The 21,652-nt window shown below is 43.9% G+C and overlaps 1 protein-coding gene across 1 annotated transcript in view; it reads right to left on the reverse strand.

The window, feature by feature from the left end:
• FOXO1 (forkhead box O1) overlaps positions 1-20,688 on the reverse strand; it is an 89,032-nt gene extending 68,344 nt beyond the window's left edge. Inside the window, exon 1 of the mRNA XM_019749470.2 lies at positions 19,587-20,688. Coding sequence (XP_019605029.2) covers positions 19,587-20,237 — 651 coding nt within the window. The 5' untranslated portion in view covers positions 20,238-20,688. The remainder of the gene's footprint in view (positions 1-19,586) is intronic.
• Positions 20,689-21,652: the final 964 nt, after the last annotated feature.

A 21,652-nucleotide genomic window follows, 5' to 3' on the forward strand; every position in this document is an offset into this window, starting at 1 on the left:
CCTCATCAAGAAAAATGTCATGTGTTGTTTTCTAAATGTCTGTTTCATTCCCATTATGTAAGGAACTATACTCAGGTGTTCCCAGAGCCCAGGAAAGAAAAGCCAAGAATTGTGCCCTGAAGAGCCTGCAGTCTGAGGAGAGACAGGAAGCCAAGAGACAAATCCACAAGAAATTCCAGGAGAAAGTACACCCTTTATGAGAATCAAAGGAAAGGCAGAGATCCCATTTAACTGGGAGGAAATCAAGAAAAGCTTCATAAAGGAGGTGGCAAAAAAGGTCACGTGGGAGGAGCAAGGACGCAGAGCCAGAGTGAGCGTAACTGACGCCCACTCCGTAACGCTGTGAGGACCGGGCCTGCACTGGTTGCTTTGCTAGCACACACCCCAGGAACCCAGGACTTCAGAAGGCAGCCACTGTCCTAAGAAAACTCTCGCTCTCATGATAGATGAGAAGAACTGAAGCAAACTCTATATTCATGCCAAGCTGAGGCCAGAGGGCATAAGAAGTCTCTAAGTTTTGAAGTCACTTAGGGATTTTAATTAATGTTTTTTTTTCCATTTTAAAGGGAAAAATATAGGGTAATTTTGCATAGAGGAGGGTTTCCCAAATTCAGCAATACTGACATTTGAGGCCAGCTCATTCCTGGTTGGGAGCGCTGTCCCAAGCATTGATGAACATTTAGCAGCAATCCTGGTCTTCCCCTCTGGATGCCAAGAGCAACGCCCTCCACCCCCAAAATTTTGACAACTAAGAATGTTCTCCAAATTGTCAAATGTCCCGGGGGAGGGGCGGCAAAACCCCCCAGTGGAGGACCACTGGCCTAGTCTTTTGTACAGCACAAATGTAGAAATACTTATTTTTTTTTCCTTTTTCCAGTCTATCTGAAAAAAATTCTGCAGATAAAATGGACCCAGGATGGAAGACAGTAGCTTTGCCTTTTTATGTGGCACCCCAATCTCTTAGCCCTCACAACAGATGACGAAACCTATACTTAATGTTAACTTGTCCAAAGTTCTGCTAAATTCAACAGCTTAATCGCATTTGGTGACAACACTCAAGGTCCTAAATACTATTGCCCCCAGGAGCCCTCTTAAGTAAATGAAAAGTCCATTACTTTAATAAAACAAATATTAACAACCCCCTACATAATCCCATGGTAAAATGGCACAAATTCTGTCCATTAGGAACTACTTGTTTAGGAAAAATCGAAATGCCACCACTTCACACAAGCAACGTGTGCAAAAGCAGCTGGAACAAAGCAGCGTGGGCTGACATGATTCTGTAAAGGATACATGGGAAGACAGAGATGATGAATGTGTTTGGAGCAGGATCCAAACCCAAGCAATACCTACCTCTGAAGCCTGCGCTATCGCTACCTAGAACCACACAAACTCTCTCCAAGCTTCTTTCAAAGCAAAACCAACCCCTATCTCTCAGCAAGGGGCGTCCTGGGAGTTATACAGGCCACCCGATGGTCTAGCAAGAAGGGCAGTGTTGGCACCCTACGACTCCCACCACTTCCACGAGGGCAGTCTGGAACAAGCCACATGGCCTCACTTCCTTTCCATGCAGCACAGACACTTCCAGAAGGTAAGGAAGACTGACGAGCACTTCATAGTCTGGGTGACAGCTTAACTGAGAACTTCACCTCACCCTTGTCCCTTAAATGAGGACTCAGAAGCATTCCTGATGCTAAGCTCACCCCAAGAAGTCTTTGCTGTCCAAATGGGGCCTGTATTTGTTCTATCTGTCAGACGCTCGAGCATCAATAGGCTGAGTCCATCTCCCTGGGAAAGCAAGTCCTTTCCTCCTTCTAAGCAGTACGTGGAGGGGTGACAGAGCCCAGAGCCACCCATTTATCTGGTGAGGAAAACATGGTGCAACTCCTTTTTGCCACACCATGGGACATGACTGGGTCACTTGTTCAACTCTTCCCACCTGCTCATCAATCATCATCAATGTACTCCTTCTCAGAGGACAAGAAAATCTGCTAACCCAACGGCTCACTGTCAAAGTCGTTTTTCATCGTTAAGTGTCTCGTTAACTAGCTGGACAAACCAGCAAAACTTCTATCTTAGGATTGTCAGGATGTGCATTAATTGTTTAGATTCTTTTAATGAACTCTTTATCTGTTACTTTTATTTAAACTTTGTATTTCCAGTTTAAATTTAAAGTCCTAGTTTTTTCTCCAAGATTTCAAAGATAACACCTCTCTGGTGGAGCAAAGTGAAGTGGTTAAGAGTCGGGTCTACCATAAACCCCAGTGACATCCTGCCTTCATGACTTATGGGGTAACACTGCGCAAATTATTTCGCTTTGGGCCTCAGTTTCCTCATGTAAGAAATGGGGATAGTAATGATAACTACCTTCTATGTCTATGCGATAAAATAATAAATATTAAGTCTAATTCCAATCCCTTTTTCCTCCCCTAAGTGTAATTAATCAACACTTGCTTGAATCCAATATTCTCTCGGGGAGTGACAGAAAACCACAAACTTCATGTTCATTCCAAACACCTTAATGCTTCTAATAAAAGTGTTTGTTACTTGAAAATGTAAAAAGGCAGGCAAAAATAAAGAACAAATAAATTATCCGTATTTATACAATCTACCACTAACATTTGGGGATGATATTTCCTTTCAGGTATTTCACAAAATTGGAAATGGAAAGATATTTTCATACAACTGGATCAGTTGCTATACAGTTTTGTATTTTGCTTTTTCATATTGCCAGGTATTTTCCAAAATCATCAGAATTTCTTCCGAAACACAAGGCAAGTCTCCCTGAATGCCCTTATCAAACCTGCTGTAGAATTACTAGGAAAGATAGGTCTAGTGAGGTGTTTTGGCTCTTTCTTTGGTTCTGATCTGTGTATTTTTATCTAAGAATATTCCATAAACAAAAAAAATTCAGCTACTCTGAATTTTCAGTCCAGGTATTGAAGTGAGTCCAAAAACTTAGCATTGGCTAATACTAAAATGTCTAATTATACAGCTCACTGCTCTGAGCACCTCAACTTGCCTTACAAGTACCTCCCAGTGGTATCATTAACCCCATTTTACAGATGAAGAAGCTACTACAGCAGTGATGTGACTTCACTACCTATGAATTATCTGGTTATTCAATCTAGAAACAGAATCCAGGACTCCCGATATTTACCGCAAAATTACAGATCCGGGCTACGCTCATGAGGGTATAAAAAGCAAAAGCTGGAGGGAAGTCTTGAGAGTCTGACATGACCCCAGCATTGGTTCTGGAACACCCCAGAGAGCTAAGGGCACCCTCCCACGGGTGTGAGAGCACATAATCTAACCAAGGATCTCTGTGCATGTTTTGTAGGCACTGGCACTGGCTGACCAACTATCACTGTCCAAAATTACAGGTGGGGAAATTGAGACAAAAGGAAATTGAAACACACATTCCCAACAATCTGTGATTAAGACGGGACCAGTCTTCCTCTCCTACCTCAGCTTACCCCACGGGGAGCCACGTAGACAAAGCTTCCGTGTGGACTGGCAAGGAGATTGGGGACTTCGCTACCTCCGACAGAAAAAGTTACTGGGAGCGGGGGATGAGATGGGAGAGGAAAGAAGGACCAATTAGAAGCCATAGGTAGGGTGAGAGCCAAAACCTTGGAGCCGGAGAAACACTCATGGTATCAGGTTATAAGATCTGCAGGAAAGGCCGGAGGGCTGTACCAGCTTACACTTTCAGCACTGGCCTGGGCGCTTCCCAAGTGGTTTAGTGGAGCTCACAGCCCTTGAGTGTTGAGTACTGGAGATCTCAAGTTCACAAAGCCTGGTTTGACTGGGTCAGATCTACATAATCAACAGGTAAAATGTCTATTTATGGAATTATTCACCCAAAACACAGGGGCAGCATTCTCTCTCATCCTTATTAAAGCACAAAAACCGTACAACCCTCTGGTTTTAACTCGTTTTACTAATGTGGAGACTTCTCCAGTCCATGGTCTCATATTCTCCAGGCCAGAAATTAAAATTTAAAACTTCAAAATGTGAAGTCAGCCAATACCACCCATCTCAAAGTTAATAATTTCCACATTTGACACAGATGAAGAAGGTTGCAGAATCTGCTAAACTAGACTATAGCTAGAGACAGAGTTCAAGATTCACCACTGAAAAGCACAAAGACACTTTCCTAGCTCATCAGAACAGCTGATGACAATCCACACCTAGAACGCTGTTGCCACGGCTGTGATGGCTGTGATTACTCATCTCGCACCCCGTGCGGTTCTCCTCCCGAAAGTCAAACATTGGCTAACTACACCTCACAGCATGGGATGCACTTGGCAGTGCAGATTCAATGGATATTTACTTCTGTATACTTCAGACTATCCAGCACTGAAGAGCTACTTCCTTCCTTCTCTGCCTATTTACCAACACAAGCTGGTGGTAGTAAAAATGTCTTTCAAGACAGGCAAACACATCCGTATATTTTAGCTTAAAAGGCTAGAAAACGCAGTTGCTTCCATTTAGCTGACTTCCCTCGCTCTCCTCGTAGATTTCCCCTTTATGGGCCCTGCTCCATGTGGGACTGGCAGTGGGCTTGTATCATGCCCAGTGAGGCACATACCACCATCCTCCAGACACCGTTACAGCCTCGCTGGCACCTCTCTTCTCTGTCAAAGGGTGACACAGCATCCAAAAGCTAGCACAGGCTTTCTCAAGCCGCCCTACCAGAAGCATGCACCCCTGGACAAGGGCACCATGGCGAGCCATCCCTGCTGTGTACTTCACTGGCCATTCTCCATCCATAATGCAAGACCTGGTTTTCTGACATGTTGACAACGTATAGAACTCGGAAGTCCTCTGAAGGGCTCATTAAGGAGTTACTACTGCTTAGCTTGGAAAAGAATAACGATGGGAATTGGCTTCATGTACCTGGGGGAAACAAATTAAGCTGATTCAATGTAGCTCCCAAATCCAGAACCAGAAGCAAGCTTGGGGGGTGGGGGCGGAGTGGAAATCATAGGTGAACACACAGGCTCAATATAGAAAGAAACTTTCAGCAGTGCGGGCGGGAGTGCATTCTCAAAACCCCCAAATGGCCAAGCAGAGGCTCCTATATCAGGGGTAGTTTTAAAATTTGTTCAAACTAAGACTCCAGGATTCTTCATACCTCCTATCACAGTTTATAAACTCTTGGGCCAAAACCCAAAAACTGGGAAATAAAGGGGAACGTCCAACAGTTTAAGGTAAGTCCTATACAGACAACTGGTCAGAGTAAATCTACTTGTAGATACTTCTGGATGGGTTGAATCTATGGGAAATGCAGTGAGCGTTCCCAGTGGCTGTGGTTGTGGTGAAGCAGAACACACCAGTAACCAGCAGTGACGTTTAAAAGGAACTTTTCACCCAATTTACATTAATAGGTGGGAGAAATTTATTCAAATCAAACATTTTAAATGAGGGGGTTGAAAATGAGAAGGAAAGAGCAAAGGAGGAGATGAGAACGTAGGAGGGGGAGTAGGAGATGATCAAAGGTAAGTGCCCTTTTAGTAAGAGCCATCTAGATATGTGCCCTCAAAAGCTCAGAAGGCTCCCTGTGGCATTCTTCAGTTAGTGGTTAATTGAGAATAGAACAGACAGACTACAGCCTACACTTTTAACTAATCTACCCTTGTGTATTAGCCTTAGGTGGGAAATGAGAAAACGAATGAACAAAAAGCAAGTCTTTAATGGGTTACAGGGGATCATGATTTTCTCTTTAAAGCAGTTAAGGCAAAAATTGACTTTTGTGACTTTTAAAAGGGAAATACTGTAAAACTCTGGCTTCAAGATATCTCTCTGCTTCATCAAATTTTAGATATTTGAACTTCATGATGATTCAAAGGGGATAATTTTTGATGGTGGCTCTGATTATATTCAGGAAACAGAACCACACATGTAAATGTTTAGTCATTAGCAGCAAAACCCTCTCCTCTCTCACGGGAGAAGTGCAAATTTGGTCCCTTCTACAGCTTTCTCTGCTGCTGATGGCATACTTACTACTGGTAAAGGCATCACAGACATGACAGGCAGTTTAGTTCTTGCTACCACAGGTTCTTAAACAAAAAACAGTTCAAAGACCCTAAAAAGTCAAGCTAGTCAAAAACTAACTCCAGGGCCGGCCTGGTGGCTCAGGTGGTTAGAGTTCCATGCTTCTAATTCCGAAGGCTGCCGGTTCGATTCCCACATGGGCCAGTGGGCTCTCAACCACAAGGCTGCCAGTTCAATTCCTCGAGTCCCGCAAGGGATGGTGGGCAGTGCCCCCTGCAACTAAGATTGAACACGGCACCTTGAGCTGAGCTGTGGCTGACCTTCCGGATGGCTCAGTTGGTTGGAGTGCGGCCTCTCAACCACAAGGTTGCTGGTTCGACTCCCGCAAGGGATGGTGGGCTGCGCCCCCTGCAACTAGCACAGCAACTGGACCTGGAGCTGAGCTGTGCCCTCCATAACTAAGATTGAAAGGACAACAACTTGACTTGGAAAAAAAGTCCTGGAAGTACACACTGTTCCCCAATAAAGTCCTGTTCCCCTTCCCCAGTAAAAATCTTTAAAAAAAAAAAGAAAAAAGAAAAAAAAAAACTAAGTCCAGATCAAAAAAAATAAATAAAACTAAATATTACAGCATTTTCTTAGTATGCTGCACTAACTACTTTTGTAGGCTCAGACTCCTATAAAAAGCATGCCAATTAAACCACACCCAGCAAAAATAATACCCTCTTTGTGTATTCCAATTTTACTTTTTTCCTGTCTTCCTCCACCTCTGGTTGAAACTGTCCAGTGTGTATTCCCCACACTATCACAGGAAACAAAGCAAGGGAATTCCATTTAAACTGAAGGATGTCAAATTCCCAGGCATAGCCAAGCAGAATGTCAAAGGTCATGCCTCATATTTGTCCCAACAAAAATACTATTAATATACTTACATTTATAAATCCAAAAGCTATAACCTCATGAAAACAATGGAAAAGGCATTAAATTCAAAAGTTTTTAAGCCTACACAGGTATGCTGTCCTAGTGACATTCAAGTTCATTTGCACAATAAATGTGGTCTGACAAGTCATTATGCTCTTATCAGTGAGATCCTGAGGTGATGGGCCAGTGCAGGAAAGTGGCTGCTGACTTGTTTCAGGCCAGAGAAACAAGATAGCAGCCTGAGGGAGCAGGGACACCTCACCAAGAGTGACGAGCTTCTGTGCAAAAGGCAGGACGCAGGGACTTGAAAGTCTGCTTAATAAAATTCAACGTCATGTTTTAAAGTGGGTCCCTCAAACAGTCTCAGCAAGCCACCCAGAAACAAGCTTAAGAAAGCAGGTAACTAAAGGGGTGAGGGAGTCTCCATTACAAACCCCACGGGTGTATTCCCAGTTAAGGATCACAGAATTCAGCAGTCATGAGAGGAACACTCAGATGCGTTCATTACCTTAGTATCTGAAATGTTTTAAGTTTTCATTTTATCCTGTTGACTTCATTACTTCTTCCTCCTAGTCCCCTTTCAGTTTTGTGAAACACAAATGGGGGTGGGGAGTGTAAATGAGGCTTAATTGGAGCCCCCGAGCTGTAAATCCCAGTGAAACAGATCTCAGCTCCCGACTTCTGTGATTCAATGTGTTTTCCTTTTTCTCTTCTTGCCTTTTATATAAACACAGGTGGAAGTCTCCGTCAGTCTAAGAACCATAGCCATTAACAGCTTGTCTTTGATTAAAACCTGTCCACAATTTCATCCCAAAAGAAGTAGGGTCTTTCTATGAATACATTCAACATCTGACATAACTCAAGATCATTTACCCTGTTCAATAGGATCACATGGCACAATATTTTTTAAATTTTTCTTAGAAATACAATTCGTAAGGCATTCAATCAAATGATAATAAATTCTGAAATTGACCTCAAACATGCACCAGCCCAGTTTGTGGAGAAAAAAACACTCAGCATAAATATGGGCTACATCTGTATATCAATACAATATTCTCTCCATTTAATTCTGTATCTCACACATCCTCCACTTTTCACTTAAGATGAAGCAACCACACTAACGATGCAATAGTACAAACTTTAATATTCAAACTACTTAATAAATGGCTTGAAACTCAAATTCAACAGAGTGCTTTAAAAATACTTACTTCTGAGTTAGACACCACAACGAGAAATTCAGATCATGAAGAAGAGCAGTCTCTGAAAGGGCAGTGACAGACAATGGGGGGACCAGTCCTCAAACACTGAAGTGCGGGCAGGGTAATTCTTGAAGCTTGAGACAACCATGCTTTTAAATTTTTATTGTGATAGCCCGAGTTCTGCTTTCCTTGTATTTATTTTCTTTAGTATGTTCTCAGTGATTATCAAAGATGTTAAAATGACATTTCAAGAAATACAAAGCACCTTAAAGAAACATCCCAGGAATACTGGAATATAATATTATAGGACTACTACAGGTAAGTGTGGTCACATCTGGGGAAGTATCCATGACAGAACAAAAACAGAGGATGTAAATAGCATCAAAATATAGCTAATTGCAGGAATTTTTAACCCTAGTAAGTTTCCTTAGCATTAATTATTTAATTATCCCAAATACTTCAGAAGAGGAAAACAACAGCAATAAACCATTTCGGTGTCCTCTTCTACAATGTAAAGCCATCAAATACTGTGTAAAATCAATATTTGGGCCGGCCCGGTGTTTCAGGCGGTTAGAGCTCCATGCTCCTAACTCCAAAGACTGCCAGTTCGATTCCCACATGGGCCAGTGGGCTCTCAACCACAAGGCTGCTGGTTCAACTCCTCGAGTCCCGCAAGGGGTGGTGAGCAGTGCCCCCTGCAACTAAGATTGAACACAGCACCTTGAGCTGAGCTGCCTCCCGGATGGCTCAGTTGGTTGGAATGTGTCCTCTCAACCACAAGGTTGCCAGTTCGACTCCCGCAAGGGATGGTGGGCTACGCCCCCTGCAACTAGAAAACAGCAACTGGACCTGGAGCTGAGCTGCACCCTCCACAACTAAGATTGAAAGGACAACTTAACTTGGAAAAAAGTCCTGGAAGTACACACTGTTCCCCAATAAAGTCCTGTTCCCCTTCCCCAATAAAATCTTTTTTTAAAAAAATCAATGTTTTAAATACAATCTCAAAGCTTGCATGTTAATACAAATGCATATAGTATTTAATTATATATATAATACAAACTTTATATATATAAATAGAAATCTAGGTCCTACAAAATTCTATTTCATGAATTCTAAAGGGTTCAAGAAACCACCTTGGACACACAGGTGACAAAAGAGAATGAGTACAGGAATCTTCCACATTCAATGTATCCCAATGTCATAATGGACCACTAAAAAAGTTAAATTCTCAAAAGATTAAAGGAGAGAGACCAATTCAGTCACATAGATTACACAGAACTCTCAGTAGGATGGTCCAAAGGAAGATTTCACATTTATTGTATGCAAATTTCATGGCATGTTTATCTACCCACCCAGAAAAAAGGTCTAGCAAAAGCTTACAGAAATGCACCCAGCTAGCATTTCTGTAAGCTTTTGCTAGACCGTTTTACTTCTTAAAAGTGGAGGATGTGTGAGATACAGTGAGCACACAAACAACCTCAGTTGATATTTACAAGTTCTGCAACCTCCCCTCTGCTATCTCCCCCTCAGCCACCTTCAGAGCTGGCCCTGGAGAGAGGGAGGTCCCTGGCTGCCGACAGGTGATGTAATAATTGCCTAAGGTAGCTGGGTTTCTCCTCCATTCAAATCACAGGATGGCAGGCTGAAACCTGACACTCAACCCACACTGGTGTGACAAATTGATGATTCTGCAAATTAAGCTTCAGAGTAAAGAAACTACATTATCTCTGATACAAAATTATGGTGACTGAATGCACCTATCTTGATGCATTTATCTTGATGCAACCCTACACTTCAGGTTATATGAAAATAGCTGGGAAAAAACTCCTTTCATATCAAAATAGTACAATAAAATCCACATTTGCCCATCACTACCTCAAGAATCTGCCAAAATAAGAGCCTTTAACTAAACCATATGCAAACCATTTCGTTTGACGTCGCTTCCAAGCAACCGAACAAGTCTGAAGTAGTTGATAATTTACTTGTATAGATATTCCCAAATATCTATGATTATTTTGTTTTCTAGCTTTTGAAGGACACACAATATTTACAAGCCTAGCTATTACGCAATCCAATTATAATTTATCTTTCCACACTGGATTTGGAATCTAAATGCATTTTTCAGATGCAGAATGAAAAATGCTTACCTCACCACCACTGCAAAGATAAAGATCCTTCCATTGTCTGCAGGGATTTTTCAGACAAGATGGGTATTCCTTCAAGCCACCCCTTGCAAGCTTCTGGGCCTTGGTACAGGTGGAAGAAAAGCACTAATTTTCTAGATGTAAAAGGAAAACTGGTATGAAGGCTGGGGGAGAGTTTGAGGAGGCAAAGCTAAGTATCTCCAGGCCTCAGATAACTACTGGGAAAGATACCAACTATCCACAAGACCTTTATCTTCCCACAAAATCCAAACTGGTTCCCCTCTTCTTCCTTCCTTCATTAGGCTTCTTTCCAGGCAGGTGTCCAAATAAGACTTAGAGAGTTAATCATGCTCTTAGAGACTTTTTTACTAGTTACAAAGTGCAACCCACTGAGGAGCCCCTTCCCCAGGCCAGGTTCCTTCAGCTACTTTCAAATGTTTAGGTCGGCAAACCAGTACTAGAGGCCTCTGGGGAGCAGCACAGAGGCGGATCTGTAACAACTTCAGGATCAGGGCTGTAAACAGAAAAACATTTTTCTTCTCAACTCTGATGCTTATCAAATCTAATATCAGAAAAGTAGAGATTCACAAAATCATGACAATTTTCCAGACTTGTGAGGAATGGCAATTGAGAAAAATCAGTTTATCCAAGAAATGTGTTTAATCAAACAAGAAAACCAGTGGAAACAGGTCAAGCCCTCTTCCTGCCCCCCGCCCCCCCCCCCCCCTCTCATCACAGCTCTGCTTTAATCAGATGAGTTGAGCAGCATCTTCATAGCTTTTAAGATTATGTTGTTTGGCATTAAGGTCAGTTCTATAACTTAAGCCACACAAAGAACGACACTGTAATTAAGACAAATATCATCTGGGGGGAAATTAATCATGGCAGAAAAAGATTTCCTTTTTAGGTCTCAAAGATCCATACAGAGAGTTGAAAGCAAGTCCCACTGTAAAAGGGGCAGCCTCAGGATTTGCCTGTATGTGCTGGCAGGTGTGTGAGGGGAGCAAGGCCTTGTTGGAAATAACAGCACATCCCAGGTCACAGATGCCACACGCTTTCGAGGTGAAATTCTCTTCTAAGGCAGATGTGCCACTCACTGTCCTTAAGAATTAAAGGACTCCTGTGACTTAGTGTCAGTAGGAAAAGGCTACCTTCGTAGAAATAACCTGTCCTCCAGCAGACCTACAAGTTCACGTCTGACTCTCCTCCCAGAAGGAGGTAAGACCCAATACTTCTTCCCTTCAGTATTGGACCCAAGATGAGACACAAGTTGAAGGCTGAAGATGTTCTCTACCTCTCTCTACTGATGGAATGAAGAGCAAAGAGCTACAATTTTGAACTTCACTTGCTCTATGAACACTAATAGTGGGAAAACATTAAGTTGGCCAATTCCATATTGTTTCCTAGTTGGTTTGACTAGTTTATGGTGACATCATTAACAATCACACAAGTGTACTTTGTATTTTGTTCCTGTGGAAGATAACTTACAATTTAATAAACAGTAGTGAACTATTCAGTCTACTTTTGTTTCACTGTCCCCCAGCACCCCTCTGCAAAGTATCTTTTAAGTAAAATGCAGTCTGCTACTATAGTAAAATAGCTTTCTACATATCTTCAACACTTATTTCTAAAATGGCTAGTAAGTTTAATAAATCTGTATTTGTGCCTATCGATGATGTCACAATACAGTTTTTGTTGCATAAACCTTTTAGTTCACCATGAGCTAATCAGACTCACTCAGTTACGACTGTTTGCTTGGCACCAATTCTGGGTTTAGCCTCTCCAAATTTAACCTCCTCTGGATCTGTTGAAGCATCTCATTACAACTGTCTTTATTTCTGTACTTGGGTTAGTGGAATAAAGATCTATTACAATGAAAGAGCTATCCAGGATATCTAATATTTTGCTAATGCCATTATTAAAATTGATATTTATATTTTAAAGCATCTTTTTAAACCAATATAACTTTCCGTAACAACTGCCTTAAGTACATTTTAAGGTTGCTAACTTCAACTTCATAATTTCTCCTTTTTCAAAAAAAGAATTATGTTCAAGAGTGATCTTTCTTTCTTTGAATCACTCTGTTCCTAGGACACTGGGCAGAAAGTTAATTTTAAAGAACAGAACAAGCAAAAAGCTAAATATTTTGTAAATGCTTACTATTCATATTAAGTCAATTACATAATCTGTACCAAATTCTCTGCGTCAGTTTTAAATCAAATGCAGTACACTACTGGCTTTAAATTGTATTCCGTAAGTCTCTGTATTTACACATAAGTTGAAAAAAAAACTAAAAATACAAACCTATATTCATAAGTTCTTATATTACAAAAACAAAGGTGCAATTCCATAGAAAAATTTGGTCTTATAATACAATATTACTTTCACAATAAAGCCCAAATCCAGTCTGACAAGGCTCTCCTACCTATATGTCTCAAACGCTCTGTATTCCATCTAGCACTCAGAGAAACTGACACTTTCCCTATTTTCATGCCTTTCTGAATGCTAGTCCATCATTCCAAAAATAAATTTAAAAAATAAGATGGATTGATGGATAGAAAAATGGATGTGTCAATGGATAGACATATGGTAAAGCAAGTATGACAAAATAGTAGTAATAACAAAACAGCAAAACTAGGTGGTAGGTATATACCGTGTTTCCCCGAAAATAAGACTGGGTCTTATATTAAGGTTTGCTCCAAAAGATGCATTAGGGCTTATGTTCAGGAGATGTCATCATGAAAAATCATGCTAGGGCTTATACTCGGGGAAACACGGTATGCATGCGCAATGTAGATAGAATTCTTTCAACTTTGCTGAATGTATTAAAGATTTTATAATGAAATCTTGGAGAATAACATCCCATTTTCAAGACCCACCTCAATGGCCAACACAGAACTCCATTTTTCTCAAAGGCACTTAACCCTTTCTACCAAGTATCATAGTTATTTACATGTCACAATCCTAGTTTGATTCCTTTCTCTATCATCCAAATGTATTTAGTACATCTTACACAATAGTCATTCAATAAACGGGAAAAAATACTTTGACCATCTCTTGAAAATAACAATCACTGTTCTTTAGTTATACTACTAATAAATTTATTCTCGCATAATAGACTGTGATCATGCTGAATACACAGGAAGCAGAAATATAAAAAGGTTCATGTGTCAAGAAAAAAATACTTTCTCCAAGCATATATTTAAAATATAACTGAGGCACTAAAACATGCAGGCATTAAAGTTAAATTATAATACACAGCAGCATGAATTAAGAGATTACCAAGCATTCACTCAGAGAAGGCAAAAAAACACTTTCTGGCACAAGCCAAGAATGGAACTTGATTGAGCCTCGAAGACTAAGCAAAATGTGTGGAATTTCCAGTAGACACACAAATGACCCAAGTCCTGGGGGTAGGATGGTCTAGCCCGAAATAAGAGCGAACCTAAGGGAATGGTTAGAGGTTGGGAAGTGCAAGTCTTCTTTCTCAAACTCTGAGAAAGAAGAGTTAACAGACATAGGGACACTGAACACCCTAAGAAGAAAGTGAAGACGACATCCAGGTTTGAAAACGAGGGAAAGGGCTAAGAAGACCATTAACCAAACCAGGGAAATCAAGATAGGCGTCTCATCTGAGAGGAAGAAGAAATACAGCACGCTTGGGTTTAGACATGTTGAATTTGAGTTGAAAGTGGGACATCCATGGCCTTTAGGTAACTGGAGACATAGGACAATAGAGGCGTAAAGTCATCTAAAATAGGACCTGAGAAAAAATCCACAACTAGCCCTAAGGGATGCTCACGACTGACCACAGGAAAAGGAAAAATGATGAGTGAACAACTGGAGAAGTCAGAATGAGGGGTGAGGATCAGGCAGTACAATGCAACCGAGTCCAAGAGAAGAAAATACTTCTACAGACGGGGTGGGTCGCCAGAAAAGGAGAAAGGGGAAAACTGAGACACTCCCCTGCCAGCCTCAGTGATTTACAGACCAGAAAGAGCAGCTTCTGCAATCACTGAAACCAGAATTGGGGTCTACAGAAGCTTATCACGAAACTCTGTCTCACTGTATTTTTTCCTATGACGAATATGGCCTGAAATAAAGGACACATGTTGAATATGTCCTTAAGTAATGCATTAGGGTGAAAATTCACTAAATAATAAACTATAAAGGTGCTGCAGAGTTAACACTATAATTTTATTTGGCTTAACATCAAAACTTTTTTTTTCTTTAAGCTTCTATCAAAGCTATATATGGATAGATGGGAAAAGAAATTTTAAAAAGGACAGTGGTCCAAATGCCTTAAGTGACAAGAAAAACTCAACCCAAGACTCCATATTTAGAGTGCTTAACCCACAAATTGATAAACCATAGGTAAACTGAGCAGACTAAATTAGGATGCCAGCGGGAAAACGTATTTTTAAAAGATTGACCACATGAACTCACCAATGCACAAAATATATTGTTTCATATGTTCCTTACAAATAACAAGGAGTAATTCTCTGCAAAGAATTTCTGTGCCACTGACTTGAGTTTTATTAGTCCTTACCAGGAATTAGCAAAAAACGGAGAATTCTTCCATACTTTAGTACATTTGTATACAATATATCCATTGGAATGCAAACGTGCATACCTTAGACACCAAAATAAATATTTTTTTCAAGTTCACCTCGTTCTTTGTTTCACAATTGAGAACAACCCACCAACTTCAGAATTTTGTACACATTGAAAAAAGGTGGTTATAGGTGGTTATCTGACCCAGCGGAGGTCCCAGGGGTTTGGGCAAGTTTCTGCAAATTGTTTCTATGAAGGCCAAAGTAAATTTTGGACTGCAAAGAAGCAGCGCTGAATCCACTCTGTGCTCACTGATAATCTGTACAGTTGCAAACTCCTTTGCTCTCTCCAATCACCATGGGGTTTATACTGGCTTTCCAAGAGGATTCCAGGAAGCCCCAAAGTTACGGTACACACAGACTAAAAAACTGGCCAGTAAATTCCCATGATGCCAGGGTACTGGATAGTTTCCAAGGGTAGAATGTTCCAGAAAAATACAAATAGTTCAGCCTTCACAAAGAAATTCCAGGCAAATACAGAGAGTTGCTCTCCTAGAAAGTTATATGGAATTGCAGTTTAGGAGCTTGGTTGAAGAGGTTAGAATACAAGGACTGGCAAAATGTTTCTAGCCTATTGCAGATTCTAAGCTAACCACTGAGTATTCTTTCCCCTCATCCTCATTTCAAATGTCTGCTCAGATTCCCTGCGAAGCGTATGATATCTAGCAATATTTGTGTCCACTGCCAATGCAATAGTCTTTCAGTAATTTCCGGAAGGTCTCGACAAATGTTAACCTTTTTTTTAAAGTTTACCTGAGAATTTTGAAACCTTTCTTTCAAATATTAAAAAATAGAAGCCACCTCTCCCGCCATCTCTCCAAGGATTTGCCACAAAAACACAGGTAAAATAAAATTAAAGTTCTTATGAGTCTCAATTAAGATATTCATGTTTGACATCTATTTTAGAATTTCTGAACAAAATCTCATCATAAGACATATTCACATCAGTCCCACACAATTTTCAGCATTTGCAAATAAGATACCACACTTGGCTATATAATCCCATTCCCCATTTTTAATTCTCTTTCCTCACGCTCCCTTCAAATACAGATATTGCAATTTTCACCCATCTGTAAAAAACGTGTTCCTTAAGGTAATTTCTGTAACAAACTAGAAGTCAGCCTCACCAGAATTAAGTCAAATGTGACTGTGCAGCAACAAAGCAGCCATTTTCCTGCCATGGGATCTCTGTGGCAAAATTACTCACCTACAGATTAAAAACTCCAATTACAGAACAGATACGAATTTTAAAATGCAAGAAGTGGAGTACAGCATTAGAAATAGAAATAGTGGAAAGGTAATGGCTGTGTGCGATGCCAGAGGCATAGTAGATCGGGGAGGGGGCTTTTCACTGTGTGAGGGATATAAATGATAAACGTCTTAACTATTACACTGTTTTGTGCACCTGAAACTAACAATAAAAAATGTTGTTAAAAAAAAAAAAAAAAGAAAATACACTCTCAGTTCACAGACCAAATTTAAGAAATGTCATTCCAAAATAAATACTATCTGAGCTATCTTACAATAAAACAATTAAAATTTTTCTTTTTTGACACATGTTGAATCTTATTGTTGAAGCATTCTTTTAACCTAAATTAAATATTCCAAATAATATCAAACAAAAAAGAAGAGTCAACTCAAAACTACCATTAAAAAACAGAGAGAGAGCCAAAGGTCACAATACTACTTCCCAAGCTCTAGAAAGTTTTCTATGTGAAAAAAAAACAACAGGTCATGGAAATGAAGTTTCACTATTTATAAATACTGAACATGGTTTAAAAGATCCCGGGTTTTCCAAAAGTCTTAGCTTCCACTTTGTGTGTAACCTTATTGACAGTTCTAGCCAATACTAACACAAGTGTAAAGCAAATGTAAGGTACCATCCCAACAAACACAAAATGCATGTCCCGAACATATAACCAGTATTTAAGGAACTAGAAGTTTTTGAACTATTTAACAGCTTTTCAACTATTTTGTATAATACTATGTAAATGACTTTCAAATTCTCAGGCAGGCCCCAGGAAGTAAAGCACAAGAAACTATATTTAATTAAAGATTCAGTAGAATTCCCAGTAGTAAATCACAGGAAATACTTAGTTCCAAAGCAGTCTCTCCTAAGGCTCAAAACAGTTAACTTTTGGTTGATTTGCATTTTAGAACTGAATTTTTTAAAGCTGAAAGTCATAGTAAAATTTATTCCTTTTATGAATCTTTAAAACAGGAGTCTTTCAGATCTGAGAGTGAAACTTGGTTTTAACAAGTAACTCATTTTTATGAAAACTCTAACCAGAAAACTAGTTATGAGTTAGAACACTTCATGTCGTTTTTCTTCTTCTTAAAATACCCTTTTACTCAAAGTGAAAATGCACTTGCTGTAATCTGACTTGCTCCCACTGATGATTACACCTGAAGCATTCACTCAGAATGGCAGCCTGCTGCCTCCTCAAAGCCCCACTGGGTTTCTACTGGGAGCTGCCACTGGGCCCCCAAGTCTGGACAGATAATCCTTACTGACACTTAATGGATCTGCTAGCTCTGTTAAGTAATTTTTTTTAATAATAAAATTATAATTGCATTTGAGAAAAAAATTAGAACAAGAACCTAATAAAACTGGTCGGGGCACTGGTTTGGCCTTAGAATCTATTTTTTAAAAAAACACTAAATCTTAAAAAGTTTAAGTTACATTTCTAGTTTAAGAATACCCTGATTTAAGACCATTTGGGAGGCAAAACTAAAAATAATCTCCAAACTGTGCGTTTCTCCACCTTGAAAGAAAGGCACTCCAGCAAGCTTAAATAGGTTGTATCCATTTCCAAGGACATAAAAGAATGGTGTAAAGTACACACTGTACTTTGAAATCCAAAAAAAAGAAAGATTTTTTTTTTTAAATGGCAAGTGCTTTATCATAGCTCAAGTAGGATCAATAAATGAGCAAGTCAGTCAAGTACTTAAATTCAAATGTTAAGTAAAATTGGATTTGGCAGGGAAGCCCCACTTTGTGACTTAAAAGAATATATACTGAGATTGCAGTGAGGAGCTTTACCTTTTTAAAAACACTTGGTAAAATTGCATGTATGCCTAGTAATGAGGTGGTAAGTGCTAACTTTACTCTAAAACACACTTTGGAAAAAATAAAATCCTGGCTCCTCCAAGGAACTTAATACGATGTGAATTACTTAATGTTTCTGACACAATAACCACAAGTATGGCAGTGTATGTAAAACAACCTTGGTGTAACAACTGCGCAAAGATTATGCTGTACATAAAGATTATGATTAACTTTACTATGCTATACAGTCAGCATGAGGGGTGAGGAAGGAGTCTGGCTCAACCAGAGAATCTTAGCATCAATGCCTCCACCTGTGCCTGAGAAACTGTCAGCTTTAGGAGGCCAGAAGGCAAATGGACCCTGCGTAACCGTCCCGAGAGCCCGTCCTCTAGAGGGGCCTCAGACCTTCACCTGGAGGTAGGAATATGACTGCCCCCACCGTCTCTCCGGGTCTCTCTGAACGGCAAAAAAAGGCCAGAAGCGCCTCATCTGCAGTCCTGCCATGAAGGCAGGAGGAGGTCCCTGCCGGTTCCCCAGATGCGCACCTCCATTCCAACGCCTCCAAAACACTTGTCTCAAAGCCCCCGGCCTTGGCCCTCGGATCTGGACACTACCGTTTTCGGTAACACTGAGGTGGCAAAGCGAAGAGAAAGTATACACGTACCCAGCCCTGGTCACCCAGAGGAGCCTCGCCGTGCCTAATTAGAGGCCTCGGACTATGGGCGAGACCAACTTTAGGGGCACTTCCTTGCGTAGAGAAGTGCCCGCCGCACCTCCCGGCAACCCGGCCTTAAGCCGCTCACCGCCAGGACGCGCTGGCCCTTTAAAGGCGCTCGCTTCCTGCACCCTCGGCCCCTCCCTCGCCCCCGCCAGCTCCCGCCTCCGCCCCCGCCGAGGGTCACACTTGAACTTTAACTCGCCCCGCACGGCCGGACGCCGCAGCTCTGCAGGCGGTGACCATCCCTTTGCACGTGTTGGATGAGATACCTCGGGCTCGGCGCGCCGGGTCCCCTGAACTCAAGGCCACCTCGGATAAAATCAAAACAAAGCAAAATGCACACCGGCCTCCAAAAACTGCACTGCCAACCCCCACGGGCCGGCCCGCGCCCTGCCTCTGCCCTCCACCTGCAGCCCCATCCCCCGCTGTGGGGGCGGGGGGCTCAGATGCCCCTCGCCGTGCCCACCAGGGCCAAGCACAGCGGAAACGGCTCCCCGGCGCGGCCCAAGGGGGCGGAAAGGAGCCGGCCTCACCCGCGAAGTCCTGGAGGGAAAGGAGCTGCGGCAGGAGTCCACACCGGCCGTGGGGGAGCAGCTCCCAGTGAATCACCTTCTTTTACCGGCGAAATTTTCTGCCCGCTGATGTCACTTGTACTTTTTTCACTCCCTCAGTTTCCAAACGAGCCCGTTCCCCGTCCCACTCCAACTCGCATTTGAGCGCGCGCACACTTATCCAGTCCCCCAACCCGTCCCAAGCAAGCCTACAACCTACATCTGCCACTTCTCGCCTGCTCCCTGCACGCGCTGCTCGTGTGCCCTGCACTTTCAGGACAAGGAAACTTGCACAGCCACCCCCTCATCTGCCCTACTCCGACCTCAAGTGCCGGCAGAGAAGTCCCTGCGCCCCCTCCTCCATCCGACCATGTGCCCCAAGACCACTCACCTTCCAGCCGGCCGAGCTGTTACTGTCTCCCTTATCCTTGAAGTAGGGCACACTCTTGACCATCCATTCGTAGATTTGCGACAGTGTGAGCCGCTTCTCCGCGGAGCTCTCGATGGCCTTGGTGATGAGGTCTGCGTAGGATAGGTTGCCCCACGCGTTGCGGCGGGACGAACTACTCTTGCGCGGCTGCCCCGCGAGAGGGCCCGCGGCGGCCGGGGGAACAGGCGGGTGCTGCGACAGCGGCCCGGGAGGCGGGGGCTGCGGCGGCGCTGGGTGCAGGCAGCCCGCCTCCGGGCCCTGGAAGTCCCCGCACAGCCCCCCGGTGGCGGCAGCTGCGGCGGCCGCCGCCGCCGCTACCGCGGCCGCTGCCGCGGCCGCCGCCACGGAGCCGGGCGCCTGCTGGAAGTCCCCGCTCTCTTCCAGCAGGCTCAGGTTGCTCATGAAGTCAGCGTTGACAGCGCCCGCCGAGGCCGAGGGCAGGCCTGCCGCGGCGTCGGGGTTCGCGGCCGCGCCGCCCGACGGCGCCGGGCTGGAGGTGGCCGAGTTGGACTGGCTAAACTCCGGCCTGGGCAGCGGCCAGGTGCACGAGCGCGGCCGCGGAAGCGGCTCGAAGTCCGGGTCGATCTCCACCACCTGGGGCGCTTCGGCCATGGTGACCCCCGCCCCTCCCCCAGCCGCGGTAGAACCAAGGGGTAAAGCGAGGCACTGGGGGCCAAGGAGAAGAGGGCGCGAAGAGCCCGTCCGAGATTGGTGGGGGGTGGGGGCGAAGTCGGTGCCGCCGGCGGATGGAAACCGGGAGGAAGGCGCGCTGTAGTGGAAGCGCGAGCCCAGAACTTAACTTCGCGAGTCCATCAACATCTAGGCTCCTCCGAGTCCGCTGCACCGACGGGACGGCTGACCAGTGTCGCCGGGCCCGGACAGCGCCGGCGCCGCGCTCCTGCTGACAGGGCCCGCGGACCGGAGGACGGACCGACGCCGCGAGCCGCTCGCTCTCCCGGGCGGCGCGACTGCGGCGCTGCTGCCTGTTGAATGTGGCGGCGGCGGCGAAGGCTGCAGCTACTACGCGGCCTCCGGACTTACGGGATCTGCCGCCACCCCCCGCCCGCAGCGGCGCGCACGCCGGCCCGCCCCTGACTAACAGCCCGGGCGGCCAATGAGCGCGCGGCACCGCCGCCCAGGCAGCCAGTGGACGCAGTCCTGGGCGGGGGCCGATTTTCCACCGGGAGGTGGCAGTGAGTTGGTGGGGGGTAGTGGGGTGTTTTTCTCTCTCACACACTCTCTCTTTTTATTTTTATTTTGGATGGCTTATTATTTTCTGGTAATTCTCAAATGTTTCTGTGAGTCTCTCGCCCGTCTCAGTGTTTGATTGCTAGGAGGCAAAAGAGCGTGGAGGCGGCGGCGACACTTTGTTTACTATTGAGGAGCAAAGCCTAGTACTCTGGAAGCACCCATGGAAGAAGTCGCTCACTTTGTCTCGACCTCCGCTCCGAGCCCCAAGTGGAGTGAAGCTCCACTTTGGGGATGTGGGACGCGCAGAGCTCTGGGGGCGCTGGGTGGGTGGGCGGAGACGACCTCGCGGAATTCTACTCAATAAATAGTCCAGCTCTGGGCTCCACCCACGGTTTCTTTGCAAAGAAACGTGGGGCAGTCGGTGGGTTTTGTTTTGGTGTTTTCTTTCTCCGTGATCTTTCAAGTCGTCCTGCCCCGGCGACGGTCGCACAGGGCCCCGGGCGCCGGGACCGTGGTGGTCAAATCCGCGCGACGAGCACCCTCCCACCGCCTCCGCGCCCGGAACCCACCTGTCCGCACCCCTTAACTGAGCCTCTGCGGTTCGGTCTAGCCCGGGGCCAGTCGCCCAGCCCGGCAGCCACTATCCGGATTCACTCACTCCATTCTTGACCTAAAAGGCTAGAAATGAGGGGAAAGGGCGCGGCGCAGCGAAATAGTGCTTTTTCACACGCACACGCAGTCGCAAAGGCATCCTAGACCTCATGCCGTCCGTGGGAACCTCTTCTCCTGGACAGGAATCGCATACTATCCACCGAGTCAGTCCAGGGATGGCGGAG

This window comes from Rhinolophus sinicus, linkage group LG04 (assembly GCF_036562045.2).
Source record: "Rhinolophus sinicus isolate RSC01 linkage group LG04, ASM3656204v1, whole genome shotgun sequence".
NCBI classification, from domain to species: Eukaryota; Metazoa; Chordata; class Mammalia; order Chiroptera; family Rhinolophidae; genus Rhinolophus; species Rhinolophus sinicus.